Consider the following 16554-nt stretch of genomic DNA (forward strand, 5'->3'; position numbering starts at 1 on the left):
TTCCATCATTCATTTCCATCACATGTTCTCTTCATCACTTCACCAACTCAACTACTGTAGCTAAGCGGAAAGACCTTTAAGTGCAGCTTCTCAATGCAGATAATTACACACACTGTTCTTAGTGAAGCAAGGAACCTTTCCAAGGAAATTTAAGATCAATTTCACAGACAGCCAGTTATACCTCAATTAATATACTGTCGCTGCAGAACTGACAGAAATTATTGTTTTCATCAGCAGTGACAATCATACTGAAATATGAGGAAAGAGAAGCATTCTCACTTCTCTACATGACTGATCATAAATTAACCCATGACGATCTATTCACCGTTGAAGCATCTGTGACCTGACAGCAGAAAAAGTCCCTATAGTGGTAATGGTGCCGTCAGATCAAATGACACGCCAACAACAAAAATCAAATGAGCGATAATAATATAAACTGAGAATGACGACTGTAAACACAGGTGCTTCTGAGTCCTGTGGTGACATCTCCCTACAATTACACATTACAAGTCGTCTCCAGAATAAAATGTTGGCATTGTATGTTCCTACAAACCACAGATGTTACACTTGTACATTTCATGTGAATCATATCGACATTTCTAAAGTCATTCTAAGTCAGACTACATGTGTATGAGATGTTTATCTCATCAGGAGGAGGGAATGGTGGAAGGCGACAAGTCAGAACATTTCTCACCATATCTGTTATGAAAAATCAGGTATTTTTTAGTGACACATTTCCAGCAGTGTTTGTGGCAACCATACTAGGTATTTTAAGCCACAATGTGATGGTTTCCTGACCTTAACCAAGTGATGTTTGTTCTTAAGCCTAATCACACGTTAACCACAGTGTTGTAGTGCATAAAACTGAAAATTGAAATGTAAAGAAACATAAAGGTTCAACTTATCTGTGGTTTGCAGAAATGTACAGAGCATTTATTCCAGTGATTGGTTTGCCATGTGTCACCTTACTGATCTGCTCTTTGCTCTCATCTATCCTTTTTGACAGACTGACACATCTACCTTAAGGAGTTCTCAAGAGTGACCATAGAAAAATACCACACACCACACTGGGCCATGAGAAGCACATTGTCCATGCGCCAATGTGTGCCATGGACACACAAACACTTAGCGCTGCACGCTGAGGCCCACAATAGGCACATAACTGCACTCTGAGTCATCCCCTTTTCCTTTATGCCTGCTCCACTCTCCTCTCCACATGCTGGTCTTTCTCCCCCTCTTTGTACTCGTCCCTCTCTCCCATGTGTGGCACGGCTTTAGATCCTAATTGAAAGAAAAGGGGGGAGAAGAGAACGCTACAGGCTCTACACACTGAACTCCAGTCATATGACAAACGTGTGGCTACATTTATGGAGCTGAGTTGTTGGCGTCTCAGCTCTTACCAAACCACGCTTCTCTTGAAATTGTGATTGTAAATCTACTAAAGCATCTCATGCTTCGCTCTGCACAAATACTACAGCCAACATCTTTTTAGTATTCTGCACAACTGCAACCACATCTACATAACTGAGCATTAAAGCAATCGTTCCACAATTTGGAAAATATGCTTCTTTGCTCTCTGGCAGAGTTAGAGAGTGTTCATTTATGAGCTTTAGAGGTGTTAGCAGATGGATTGTGTTACCATTCAACAGAGCCAGGCTAGATTTTCTCCCTGTTTCTGGTCTGTGTGCTAAAATAAGCTAATCTAAGATAAGCTAAGCTATGTGTCTTCTGGCTCTAGCTTCATATTTAATGGACAAATGTGAGCGATGTTTATCTTCTCGTCTAACTCTTGGCAAGACAGCAAAAAACAAAAGTATTTTCCAAAATGTGTGACTAATGCTGTAAGGCAAGAAGCAGGGTTGAGAGTGTAGGCTGTGTTTGAAAAGTCTTTTTTATTTTGTACATAATGGACTTGTGATCACTGTTTAATGTGAAATTTAAATCATTATGGGAAAAAACAACTCCCTTTTCACAAATAAAGGGCCTGTCATTATTTTCCAGTTGCTTCTTCCACTGACCAGTCTTCAATATTGATGTCATGTGTTTATCTACTGAGGTAAGACTGTGGTTTTGCCCATTTCCCCTCATAACTGAGCGTCCCCTGCATGCAGACATACACACGTCAGGGCAACACTAACACACGCTGCACTATGCACGTCACACCAGTGCCCCAGACCAACCCAACCCACCCTGTTAACCTTCACACTGAGCCCACTGTCTGCGGTCTTCCCAAGGCACACTCACACATACACACACACCTGACGGTATAGCAGCAAATAGTTTCATGCCCTGTAGCGATGCAGCTCTTCTTTTCTATGACATTGTGGATCGTGCAAGATATCTTACTGTGCTTCACTGTCTGCCTCTCATGGACGTACTGCCTTCTATTATCATCTATACTAAAATCAGGATCCTTTAAACGTCACTAAGTGAGGCTAAAGAATCAAAAGTGTGACACTTACAAAGGTCCCTTATAGGCCCCTCAGTTTTCAGCTATTGCAGTGGCAATAAATATCAAGACAGGCCTTACTAACTTCAGTCTCTTCCTGTGTCATGAAAGTGTGTGTGTGTGTGTATGTATGTGTGTGTGTCCAGTGCCCCCCCTTCTCTAAAAGAACCCTGTGTTGTGCTGTTTCCCTGACATGAGAAGAAATTCTCTCCAACTGGCTGGTACAAACTCTCCACATGCCACCAAATGCCGCTCAGCTCTGCTCTGCAGCTCCCAATTGGATTACAGCACAAAACCGTTTTTACAGATGCTAATCGCCAGATTAGTATCATAAGGTCTCTTTTGCTAAGAACAAGAGAAGGAATGTGGGAGTCCGAGAGGCCGAATGGGCCCTAGAAACACACAAATGCCAAAAAAACTCAGGGAGGCCTTAAAGGACAATTCTGCTTTATTACATCTTGGGTCTCATTTTATTAGTTTTGGACATCATTTCTGCTGGGTATGAAAACATTGTACTCTAACAAATAATTGATTGACACAATGACATCAAAACAACGGAATCAAGACACTTCAGATTACAAGACAAGTTGACTAAAGCATTGGCGTAGTCACATAAGGTCAATGTGAATATAAAACCAAGAGTTGACCAATCCAAAATGCCTGTAGCCAAACCTCATTACACAGGAAAACTGTGTGCACTGCATAGGCCACAAAACTATGGCAAGTACATAAGGTCAAAGGTCAATTCAAATTAATTCTATGTAGCCTATCTAGCCCATAGACTGTAAGAATAATGGCTGTACCCACAATGATGCCAACCATTGGCTTGTGGACTCCTGTTTTAAAGCCTCAAGTTCGCCATTTTGGCTGTTGCCATCTTTGTTTTTTGGAGCCAAAGGTGACCATATTTGGGCGAGAGGCTGGAGCTGAGGAGGAGCGAGGGGCAGATCTGACTGAGAAGCCTTGGACACTATCAGCAGACAGCCTGTCACTCAAAGCTGCTCGGCCTTGATCATGTATAACTTAAGCCTTGATTAAATGTAAGCAGGTGAGTTATATAAAAAATACATCCCTCATACAGTTGTCAAGAAGGGAGAATTATCTATAGAGACCAAAACTGTTTTTTGTACTAGGCTGTAAATGTTTATTTCTGTTGTAAAGTTGGGCATTTTAACATAACAATATTGAAATTTACTTGCGTTTGGAGCCAGCCTCAAGTGGCCATTTAGGGAACTGCAGTTTTTGGCACTTCCATGTTGGCGTCATTTTTCAGCCCTGGAGGCTGACGTTTGATGTAGCCCAAAATCACTAATTTGCCTCTAAGGGTTTTACAATCTGTAGTGAACACAACCTGTCAGAGTCCTGTGTCACTGCACAACCATTCATTGATTAAATCACATGCAAATGACACCCGGCTGTTACAGAGGGATCTCATGCAATAAAACGGAAGTAGCCCTGGATTAGTGCAGTCATGTAAACAGCTACATCAACTTCTTCTAATGTACATTTCAACCATTACTGAACAAATTAATCTAATTAAAACAAATACAAATAATGAACCAAAATGCACTTTGCACTTGTGCGCTTTTGCAGTTAAAGTAGGGTTCTTAGACTCTCAGTATGGCTGAGGAAAAGGTTAATAGTGAACAGGAAGTTAGTCTCTAAACTGTGATATTGAATGTGTTTATAGTGGTCAGTTGGAGTGATGTTTACTGCTAACCTTTTTCTCTTCCACATAAGTTTGACCAAACAAGGAGTTTGTTTAAAACATGTACAATGATGGTGTCTTTCTCCATCAGACTTCTTTTTGAGAGAGGTTGCTGTGGCCCCAGTTTTTAGCATTAACTTGGTGAGTACAGTGTCACCAGTAGAAATAAAATCATCCTTTAATACCCTGTCCAGGGCTTCAGATTTGATTTTGTGCCTTCTCATAAATGTTTACTCTAGGATCACAATCTCAGCTGATTCAAGCAAGATTCAAACCCCTCAAATCTCCACCCATCATCCCACATTCTCCATCTGACTCTCCAGCTGATACACATCCCTGTCACAAGGCTCCGACCAGCAGTGTGTGCTTTGACTAATCAAATGTCCTCGTGCATACAAAGCCTACCCTGCAGCTTGCCGCTAACAGCCAGGGGACAGCAGGCACGGTCAGTCATGCAAAGCTGTTCCGCTACCATGCAAATGTAGCAAAGACACACACACACAGTGAGAGAGGGGTAAGCAGAACTGATACACGCTGCTGTGGGTCTACCCTTTTTTTTAAAAATAGACATGTTTTCCCTTACAGCTGTAAGGTTTTAGCAGATAAAGCCTCTGTGAGGTTTGTAGCGTTTAACCAAAGCTGCTGCGTTTGGTCAGTCAGCGGCTGTGTAATCTTCACTCAATCATCAGATGTCATGCAGGTAAAGGTGTGGTTTGTTCTCTCACTTGTGTGTCCACCTGCCTGTCTCTTGCTAATTAACTGGCATTTATTCATTGATCAACAAAGGTTTGGGCAGATAAGCAGAGTGTATTTGCCCAGTAGCTCAGACGCATACAGGAGGCTTTTTAATAAACCAAGTAGCAAGACAAACCCCCCCCATGACATTCGATCAGTACAGTGGACGAAAGTGTAGCTGTAGGTTGTAATTCAGACCAAATTAAGTCAGTCCTCACCTACAGCAGCGGCGCTGAACGCGGAACTGTGCCGATTTCATACAAACAATACGACCTTGTCTGTCACACTGAGCCTTTATCTGGAAAATCAGGGCCAACTGTTACGTTACTTTACAAAGTGTGTGTGCATGTGTGTATGTGTGTGGGTGGCATACATGTGCAAGAGAGTGAGGTAAACAGGAGGTGGTGTATATGATCCCATTCCCAGCGCCAAACTGCTTCTCCAGGGAAAGAGATAAAGAAACAGACCCTTCCAAAACGGAGGTGGGAACAATGGCCAGGGCAGGGGCTCTCAGCCACAGCTGTGTGTGTGTGTGTGTGTGTGTGTGTGTGTAGTTGCTGTGATTCCTTTGTGTTATAACCATCTAACTACAGAACAAAAGAAACTTTGGTCCTGCTTACAACTGTTTAATCAGTGCGTTTCTTGTTCCATTATAAAGAAAGAATGAAAACTGAGGTGCAAGTTTATCACGTCACAGCACTAAACGGCATCGCTAAACAGACATCTATTATGAAAGACTGAATGTTCAGCAAATTTCTACAATACAAATGAATTCTCAGTGGTGTGCTGTGCTCCATGCCCATCCACTGCTGGATTCGACACAGCTCGCTGCCTGTTAAATGTGTCATCACAGATTAGTCTGCAGACATGTTTAACAATCCAGTAATGTGACCACAGTGAGCACTGACAGGACTCAGCAGGTTCTCACTTGCGTTCACACGGTGACACACATACATTGTAACACACCCACTGACATCAGCGCAGCTTGCCATGCATCTCATTAATGACGGAATACGACAACTTGTTAGTGTTGGAAGCGTAGAGGCTTTTGAGACGACACACCTTTTGGCAAACTAGGCAAAGGGGGGAATACAAAGCCAAACCTCACCACACAATATGTTAACTGTACTGATCTGTAGCTCCTTGTGTTTTAAACTGCAACGCCTAGCTTAACCCGTCACCAATGTCTAATATTCACCGGAAAACATGATTAATTCTGGCTGAGGTGAGGTGGGAGTACTGGATTTTTTGACTCATCATATAATAGAAAGTATACGTCCTCCAAACCTGTATCGTCATGCCCTGTACGACCAGGCAAGAGTGTGACTTTTACCATATTTACTTGACGTGTGTTCAAAAGGACAAACAACCTACTTAAAAGGTGAGGCTGACAGGAAGGGCAGTGGCAGTGGGTGGACGAGTGCAAAGAGAGGAAAGTGAATGAATGGGAGGTGGGATGCGTGGAGGAAGAGGACACAGAGCGTAAGAGGAAGTTGACGATAAGGCAGGCAGAGGGGGCTGGAGATGAGCAGATAAGGAGAGGAAGTACAGGATCTGGAGAGGGAAAGGCACGAGAGAACGAATAGTCGGAGGCAGTTCCAAAGACAGTGAGAGATAAATAATGTCAGTAGCTTTTATCCCAAGTCGCAAAGAGGAGAGGAGGATATGGAAAGGAAAGAGAATGGAGAGGAAAAGGGAGAACGATAAGGCAGGATAAGGAGACCCATCTGACTTTTTCCAACATTATCATAGTTGTAGAAAAAAACTATTCAGATTTTTTTTTTCAGGAAACACCTCACAGAATATAAAAAACCATTAGGTGTAACATAAAAACGCAAGTGACAGAATAAGAACATTGCCGATTGCAAGGTAAAATGTGGAAAGGAATTAGCTACGGGAAAAAAGAAGGGGGTCAGTGAGGCCTGTCCAGCAAAAGAGCAAACACATCGGAGCTGCATCACGGTTGAATGGAGACAGACCTCTGGTTTCCAGGCCACACCATTAGTTCTTGTTCCATCAGGAGGAGGAGGGGGTTTGGGCAGCTGGAGGTAAGCTGGCTAAATGGGATTTTGGCAAGCACTAATGCCAGGTATACAGCCAAGCTAGGTTTTAAGAGGGTATGGGAAGTATAGAGTGTAGATAGTGTTTGTGACTAAAGGTGGGTTTTGATTTTGGGCCTGAGAGACTGGGCTTAATGCTCAGATCTGAAGACAAGAGCTATAGGATGGGCGTTAAAGGGGCCCTATAATACTCATTTTAAGGTTCAAACATGTATTTTCATTTCTACTGGGACATGTTTATGTACTTTAAAAGGTCAAAAACACTGCATTTGGTTCATACTGAAATACTTGTATTCACCTGCTGTCTGAAACATACTGTTTTAGCATCTGTCTCTGTCAGCCCCACTGCTCTGATCGGTCAGCCTCTATTGGAATGGCCGTAACAGAGTAGTGGCACTTTCTTATGTGAAAAATCACCAATAAAAGCTCCTAAACACAATCGAATATGTTCCAGAGAGAAAATGATCCAAAATCTGGGAGAAATTAACAACAACAGGCAACCAAGATGACAGGTTTCCCTAGTGTTAGCATGTTGCTACATGTAGCAGTGTAGGCTATGTAATGTAAACACTTGTGGCAGTGTGTCTGGAGTAAATTACCATATAAAGAAATCAGTCACCTTGTCTCAAAAGAAGACAAAAACCCCCCACTAAAAACAGAGTATTCAGAACGGTTGGAAACCTTAGATTGTTACCTCTACACATGTTTATCTTGTTGTTTAAAACTTTGGTCACGTTTAATATGGACATCCAACATTGTAGCATTATATATAGGCTATGACAGAAAATAAAGAAAAGCATAATAGGTCGCCTTTAACTCCGGGTTGGTGTTGAGGCCAGGGGAGTGCGTGCTCCTCCACAGAGAAGTGAATGGAAAAACGTGTCAATGGAACACAAGGAGGGAGCCTGTGAATAAACAGAATCGGTGACTCACCCTTTCTGGGATGGGAGAGATGACCGTGGGCAGGGGTGTGGGGTACCAAACTGCCTTCAGTACCCCCCTAAACACAAAAAAAGCAGGCATTCATGCGTGCACACACAGTCCAACTCATGTGTCACACTTAGTTAGCCTGACCAGGACAAGCCGTCAATTGTCCAAATCTCCCACCTAAAGCTGTAGCTCTGAGCAGGGCAGGAATTCTGTATCCAGGGGATTTTGGGGATTGCCGAGAGTGTGTGTGACTGCTCTACAGGGCTTGAGAAAGATCACGCTCTGAGTGTGTTTGTGTTTAGAGGAATGAAAGCTTTTTTTCTCTTGCTTGATTTTCAAAATAACTCAGGGATGGACAAGGAATAGAAATGGCTCTGGACATGATCACTTCTTCCCTCTGGACCATACTCAACAAAGACATCTCTGAACTGTACACTACAAGGGAGAATGAAACACCAGCCATTATACTGAAGTTTTGAACAACAGACATTAGAGAAACTAAACTTCAATTAATCCCAGTGGGGAAATTCATGCTCTACATTTGACCCATCATTACCATTTAGGAGTCGTGGACAGTTATCGTTGGCTGATGTCAACATCACAAGCAAGAGTATCTTCATTTCTATCTTTCATATCCTTTGGGATGGGAGGAAACACAAGAAGAACATACAAACCTTGCACAGAATGACTCAAACTGATCTGTAGTGCAGTTATCTCACAACAGGCCTCACCCATCACTATTAGTCAAACCAAGGGAGGTGCAAATTAGGCAAATAAACACTTCAAGCTTAATGCCTAAATACATCTGTGAGTTATTAGTCACTAAATCAACTCATGTACATTCAAATAACTCAGCTCCCTTTCATATACTGTATATATCTTTCAAGTCGGGGGAAACTCAGCTTATTTTACAAGGTCTCATAGTATCACATACTTCATCATCCCGTTTCAGCTTTATCAAAAGTGTACAATGTTTATTAGGGGTGGGGGGAAAAAAATCGATAAGCACAGTATCGTGATATTTTTGTGAGGCAATATCGTATCGTCACATGGTGCCAAGTAATGTTTTGGTTTTTTTATTACATAAATTTTTAATACTACAACTTCAAGTTAAACTTTAGGAAGCCTTCTTGAATAATATAATAGTCCACCACATAAAGTTTTGCTGCAAAAAATGACTGAGGTGAGATGAACAGACCGAAAACTTTATCTTATTCAATAAAAAAGATGTTGACAAAGTTTTCCTTTGGGCTCATTAATTGCAGTTGAAAACATGTAATAAATCGCAATACTATAGCATATCGCCAACACATTTAAAATCGCAGTAATAACGTATCATGGAGACTCTGGTGACTCCCATCCCTAATGTTTATACTGAGAAAAATACTCCTATGTATAGCTTGTTCGTTATAAGGCTGCACCTTTCAATCAAATTTAAATATATTTTAGATGTTTCGTGCATAATTTATACACATTTTCCCATAATTCAGTCACATATTGGGATCAGAGTATTGACTGGCCTGTGGCTGGGACAGTGAGACTAAAGATGCTGAAGAGGAAGAAGTGTGGAAGAACCAAACCATAAAAGAAAGTTTATTTCTCTTCTTTTGCTGACGAGGTAGACTTTTTTCTAAATTAGATGCTGTGGAGCGAGAACCACAAACTGGTACCCAATGTATATATAGAATTCTGCAGACGAATCAACATTCCTTTCTGTGTCTAAAAACACAGAAAATGTTAAGTCTAGATGGGTGTTACCATGTTGGAAGTTCAGTGGGTTTGTGACCATCATTCTCAGCTGTACCGCTGCCTAGGTTGTTTATTAATTACCCTTAGTGCGACCTTACAGCATGTCAGACTGACCCCTCTACTTCCTTCCTTGCATCTGACTCTTTTCCTCACAGCAACACGTCGCTCCTTGTGTGGAGTTACCCAAACACACACACACACACACAAATCGTACTGCATCATCCCAAGCTTCATTATACATTCAAAATGTGCGATTTGTGCTATTTACATACTTGCAAGCAGGGCTAAAGCGGGGACACCCTAATCCATGTTGTATTAAAATCACAGTTAACCAATTGGTTTAAGCATGTTGTGACATAGGGGTTGCTGCTCTGATTAGTCATGGATGGAAGCTGTTTCACCATTGTTATTCCAGAGGTGTGATGACGTCAATTTCTTTCTTGTATGTCTTTAAACTGATCAACAAAGAATACAAAGTATTAAAGGGATTCGAAATCTAAATGTAGAGGCACCTTAGCTCTTGTTGGTTGAGCATGATGACCTACAAAAAGCCGCCCAGCAGCAGTGTCACATGGCTTTTATTAAGCTTTCCAATCGTGTTTGGATCCAATGTGTTTCTAATGTACAACAAAATGTAAATGTAAACACCTTATGCAACATATAACATTTACTATGAAGTAGGGCTGCAACTAACAATTATTTTCATTGTCATTATTCTGTTGATTATTTCTTTGATTAGTCGACTAATCATTTTATCGAAAAATGTGTTAAAATATTGAAAAATGTCAGTCTGTCTCTCCCAAACCCCCAAATTGTGTCATCTTGTTTCGTACTCACACCAAAGGGTTTTAGTTCACTGTCATGTCATGGGAGAGTGTGTAAAGCTGCCAATATTTGAACGTAAGAAGCTGCAGTAAGAGTATTTTGGGGTACTTTTATTGTACTTTTCTATGAAAAATCACTCATACCGATTAGTCGACTACTAAATTAGTCATCGATGATTTCAACAGTCGATTAGTCACTGATTAGTCGACTAATCGTTGCAGCTCTACTGTGAAGCAGCTGCAGGTTTTGTTGAGTCACAGAGGTAACTGGCTGGGTAACACAAATCTTTATCTGGACATTTTGTGGCCCGAGCTGAAAACCATGCAAGGAAGAATTTTGAATACTCTGCCAGCCCTGGAAAAGCAAGGCAAAGTAAAATAAAGCCATAAAAGCCTTGCTGAATGAAAACTCAAAACAACATTGCACAGAAGGGTTTGAATTTGTCAGAGAAACACAAAAAGAGGAAGAGAAGAAGATGAAGCCTCATGTGAAGTGGACTGGCACGGACATGCAGCTGCTGTTTACATTTTGATTATGGTAAGCGACACCTCTTGTTCCAACCATAGATGCTCAAATCATATGGAAACACAGCTGGGAGCACGCCACACTACAGCTACTGATGTCAGCCATCCAGCATCAGATGCACAGTACAGCTGCATCAGCTCATGAAATTAAAGTGCATGACAGAGAACCACTTACAGTATATGAGAGGGGAAAACAAAGACTGCTGTGCACAGCAACAGATTAGCAGAGAGGGTAAGCTGGCTGGAGACAGCCACCAGTGTTTCCTGGAAGATTTGCGAATGTGGGGAGTTTTACAAAGCTGCTCTGAGCAGGCTGTGGAAATCTGCTAAACACCTACCAGCCTCACTGGTGTATGAGAACTAATGGCCTTCTCAAACTGCAACACCAATGTAGGATAATGTTATTCCCTGTGTGTGTTTTCTACTCTATATATAGTGAAAATTTGCTACCCTACATAGTTGAATGACTTTGTGTTGGTGGTTCTCAAATACTGTGAAGACCATATTTCCCATAACACTCACAGCTTCCTGTTGCAAAGAGGATGTCACTACTTCTCCCCCCCTCCCCAACGTTTGTTTTGAAGTTTTCTTTTTCAGTTTAGTGAAGAAGATCATGTGTTTGAAGTTGTTATTCCCATAGGTCTTTTACTTGATCGACCTCACGTTAAAGTCTCAGCTGCTTGTGCAGAAAAACGAACGCCCTCCTCGTGTTTTAAACTGTGAACTAGTAATGTAAAACACAGTGAAGGGGCTGATTTCATTGTTCAAATTGTTTGGAAAGCATAAAAAACAAGACCTTAATTATGGTCTTGTCCTTCAGCAAGTTTAACAGATGTGGGAAGTACAAAGCTATGACTTAAATGTGATCAGTGATGGCAACAAAAAAGGCACAATTCAGTGAGGTGCTCACCAAAGTGACTAAAATTGGCCTAATGTGATCAGCTCTTTGGGCATGAAATGCAAAACCTCTGATGTTGCACTAAGCAGAAGTGAAAGGGACTTTTGACCATCTCAAAGAAAGATCATAGGCATTATTTTGTCTTCTGATAGAAAGAAGCATCCTGTCCCGTAACTAGCTTCACATTTAGTCGTTTAACCGATGGGAAATGAAGTTACTACGCTCCTGAGCAATTAGATATTGACTTCTTTTTGTTTAACTGCATGTTGAGACATGCTATACGGTGAAATAAGTCACGTTAATTGCTGCAATTATTGACCTACATTTCCTGTTTCATGTACAGCAGATGTGTTGGCCCATGCATGAATGGAGCCAGATCAAACTGTCTCCAACGCTAAGCCAATCAAACATCCCTCTGCTAGTCTGCAGTGCTGGATGTGACATAACAAAGCCTAATTGAACACTGTGTTCTCTTCCTACTGTGTGTGAAGGGGGGAAAAATGCTAATTGCAGTAATTAGAGTGGAGTAAAATTGTGACATTTTGTACATATTCTCAGAGTCTGTCACAGCTGTCCATTCAAAGACTTTGCCTGCTTGCATGCTTGAACCGTGTCGTTTACCTATGAGAATATGAGAGTGTAAATAAAGGTTTTTGTGTAAGACTGAGACACAAAAACAGAGTAAAAGAGAAAAAATAAGAACCCAAACTGTCAAACTGCTTGAGAACAAATATGAAAGTGTGGCACGAGAGCCTTGTCGATAAACAGCTTTCCACCTGGAGAAATCAGCTTTACCTGACATGCCACCCTTCCCAGTTTACACATATGAACCCTCACCCCAGAGAAACACACACATGTCTTACCTTGGTGTCAACAATGGAGCAGGCCATCTGTTTCACATAGGCCAGGTCCGCACTCTGGGGCATCAGGACAGATTCTCTAGTTAGGCCAATCTGGATGATGAAGGACACCCCGGCTGGAGTGGGAGGCAGTGAGGGTATCACAACCCCACCTGGACCCTGCACTGGTGTCAGGTCCATCATGGGAAAACCACCCTGAGTGGGCATAGAGGGCATGGATATGGGGGTCCCCTGCTGTATCACAGCCGAGCCTGGTGGCGAGGAGCCCCCGGGAGGAAAGAAAACCTGGGCCATGGCCCCTGAAGACATGCAAGGGCTAGCATTAGCCATTCAGAGTTCTGTCTGTTAGCTGCCTGAAGCTCTCAACATACACGCTCAGAAACACACACCCAAGTGCAGTCTAGAGTTGTCAGAAAACCCACACTCATTCAAACTGTCTCAGCGGAGGAGATAGGGGTCCACACACTGACACATGGACACACATACACTGAGCAGAGAATCCCGGTTCCTCTGTGTCCTGTGTCCACCCCCTCCCAGTGGATCAAGGAAGAAATCCTTATCCAGGAAGTTGTGTTTTTGTCTTCCCTCCTGCCACTTCTTTTGTGCTCTGTCGTCTTCAGACTCCTGTTATTGTCTCGGCATGACAAGCATGAGCAATGTTTGTGAGAGGCTCATAAAAGAAAGACACACTGAGTGGGAGAAAACTTCTCTCGTGCTGCTTTGCCCTCCTCCACCTTCTTCCCTCCTTCACCTCTGCCTTCCAAAGAAGTTGCTCTGCAGGGGAGAAAGTCCAAACTCGATTGAGAAACTCCCCGGCCGTGGGAGAGAGAAAACAAAAACAATGCCAAACTTTGTTGTGCCTCTTCTCCAGGCTGAGTTACAAAATGGCCTCCTTAAACAGGAAACTGTGAGAATGAAGGAGAGCAAGAGGCTGCACTCCTTTTACGAGTACTTGCCCTGTTTCAGTTTCAGCCCCACTTCAGTCTTTTTTGTGAAAAAGCACAGAGAGAGAGAAAGAGAGAGAGAGAGAGAGCTGTCTGAGGGTACCTCCCTCTCCCCCTCCCTCCTGCCCTCTCATCTGTGTTCTTGCCTCAGCCAAGGAGGAAGTGAAATGACTGACACAGCCTGAAGCCAATAACCTCTCAGACAGTCCCGCCCTTTGACTCCCTTCTCCCAGGCTTCTCCCTCCTCCCTTTTCCTCTTTCTCTCTCCCTTCCTTACTTTGGGGTTATTGGTCTTGTTTGCTCCCTTCCTGAGTCCAGGCCAGCAAAGATCTTCTTACACTGCCTGAGGGGGCAGCTCCACACTCAAAAACCCTCCCATGTCTGTCTCATCTTCCCCTTTACTGCACGAAACTCTGTATCCTGACTTATTTTTTCCTTTGTAACACCTTTTCTCTTTGCAGTTTTAGCAGATACACCTCTGCCAGACTGCAGAATGGGGCCACACCTACTGCAGAGTTGATTTGTGCAAAGTTGACAGTAAAATGGGGAACTTTCATGGTAAAGAGGGTGGTACTTTGCACACACCGGGATATACCATATGCTTAGAAAACATGCTGAGTTACTGCAATCATCAACATGACTGTGACTCTACACCATCAATCTTTTCTTTCATTGAGAGCACGCAGATGAAAATACTGACTTATTACCTTGCACATGAACACCTCCCTGGATTGCAATGCTGAAACTCTCTAACCACATTAAGTTCATCATCTCACCTCCTCCCAAGGCCATCACATCATCCCTCTCTCTGTGCAGCTATTTTTCAATTTCAAATTCATTAAAGTAATTAACCACAGGCAACTGCAATCTGCTGATGTGACAGGAGACATCTATAACTCAGCAGCTGCCAATAATGTGTGTTTGGATTCTGCTTTGGACCACAAGAGGGCGATGTTTGTTACAGATGGGTACTGGATAAGTCATTTTAAGGCAGAGATGGGGCCATAGGGGTACTCTTGCTGGAGATTTGGTCTCATAAAATGAACAAGCAATATAACCAGAGGTAAAACGAACACAATCATGAGTAGTGTGATGATGTCACAGCATGTTTTTACAAATCTTATTTCCCCAGGTGCTTATATTATACAGCATTTTTGAAGATTTTATAATGTGGTGAAGAAAAAAGTGGAAACAGACAACTCTTCAGCTCTCCTCTAGTGTTTCTAAGTGGATTATTGGCACAGCTGTCCCAAAGACAGACAGATTGCTTTCCATTTTACTCAGAACCCAACAACTACCAACAACACAGGACACTCTGCATTTTGTTTCTCTGCAGTTACTTCAGTGGTTCCACAGTCTGCCATTTCTACTACTGTGGGTAGTGACTGCAAAGGTCTGATACTCTTTGGTAACTGGGGATAGCTGCCAATAGCTACCAAGGGAAACAAAAGTGCTATCCATTCCCTCTTTTAAATGCTCAGTGGTTGACGCGCTCCCTTTGTGCCGTAAATCCAGCTTTCAGTTTCCCAGCAGATTGTGACGGTGAGGCTCATAGGAAACCAATCTGAATGCTAATGCTGTCATTATTCTATAGCCATTAAATCAACCAATCAATATTGACTTCATAATGATGAGTTAGAGCAAAAAACGTATCTATTGGCAGAAATGGTACATAATATTCACAGCTATGTTTTCATTAGTTTACAATCACCTTAAATTAAGAGTTGTTGTATTTTCATTACCTTAGAATGAGCCATTCATATGAGACTCCACCATGTTGTTCTACAGAAGCCCAGAATGGACAAACCAAACACTTGCTCAGTCTAGATAGTCATTTCGTGTCTGCTACTGTAGCTCCACAAACTTGCCGTAAAAGAGAAGTTTCAGTTCTGCATCCTCACTGGTAGATGCCACTAAATCCTACACACTGGACCTTTAAAGGGGAACCACATCTATTTACTCATCACTAGTTTACTCATCATGAAGACTCAGACTCAGACTCAGACTACTCAGCCCATGAAAACAGCAAGAGGATGTTGGGTGTGAAAATTAATTCTTGACTTTGGAAAAAGTCATTTGACAGAAAAAAAAAGTCAAATGAACAATATTTGTATGGTCATAGATTTTGGAGTAGTGTTTTAGGAGTTTTGAAAAGGTAATCAAACTTTATTGTAGCAAAATCACATCAAACATGATTATTCAAAGCACCAAATTCCTTTCAGACAGAGATGATCTTTGGCTTACAACAACTGAGTAAACTCCTTTCGTTGTGAGATGTGGCTGAAAGCCATAGGGAAATACTTGAGTCCGATTTTTTGGCTACACATGCTTGTCTTCTGTTCCCATGATGGACCTTTTATACGCCTGAGAAATGATCCTGATGATGCCATCAAAGTTATCTTGGCTTGGGCTTGAGACTTACCTCTTTACGGGGATGTGAATAATGTCGGTGTTACCAAGCATGGAGGGTCCAATGAGAGATGCTATCAAATCGTGTTATGGGTAGTGTGACATGATTTTAACCATATAGTTCCAGTATGCAAGATTTAGGGGGATATATCAGCAGAGATGAAATATAATAAGTATGTTTTCATTAGTGTATAAACACCTGAAAATAATAAATATTGTTTGAATGAGTCTTTTATATCTACATACAGAGCAGGTCTTCTCCTACAGAGTCCACCATGTTGTTTCTAAAGTAGCCCAGAACGGACAAACCAAATGCTGGCTCTAGATAGAGGGGGGTTCGAACTCCCTGTGTCAGCCTGGGTTTTCTCAAGGTACTCCACCTACCTCCCACAGTCCAAAGACATGCAGGTTAATTGGTGACTCCAAATTGTCCGTAGGTGTGAATGTGAGTGTGAATGGTTGT

General features: G+C 42.1%; 1 protein-coding gene across 2 annotated transcripts in view; it reads right to left on the reverse strand.

Moving 5' to 3' along the window:
* The window catches only part of prkd2 (protein kinase D2), a 43874-nt gene extending 30086 nt beyond the window's left edge, over window positions 1-13788 (reverse strand). For both annotated transcript variants that reach the window (XM_049576558.1, XM_049576557.1), the window contains exon 1: window positions 12742-13788. In XM_049576558.1, coding sequence (XP_049432515.1) covers window positions 12742-13068 — 327 coding nt within the window. In that variant the 5' untranslated portion in view covers window positions 13069-13788. The remainder of the gene's footprint in view (window positions 1-12741) is intronic.
* Between the last annotated feature and the right edge of the window lie 2766 nt (window positions 13789-16554).

This window comes from Epinephelus fuscoguttatus, linkage group LG5, assembly GCF_011397635.1.
Source record: "Epinephelus fuscoguttatus linkage group LG5, E.fuscoguttatus.final_Chr_v1".
In the NCBI taxonomy this organism is placed as follows: Eukaryota; Metazoa; Chordata; class Actinopteri; order Perciformes; family Serranidae; genus Epinephelus; species Epinephelus fuscoguttatus.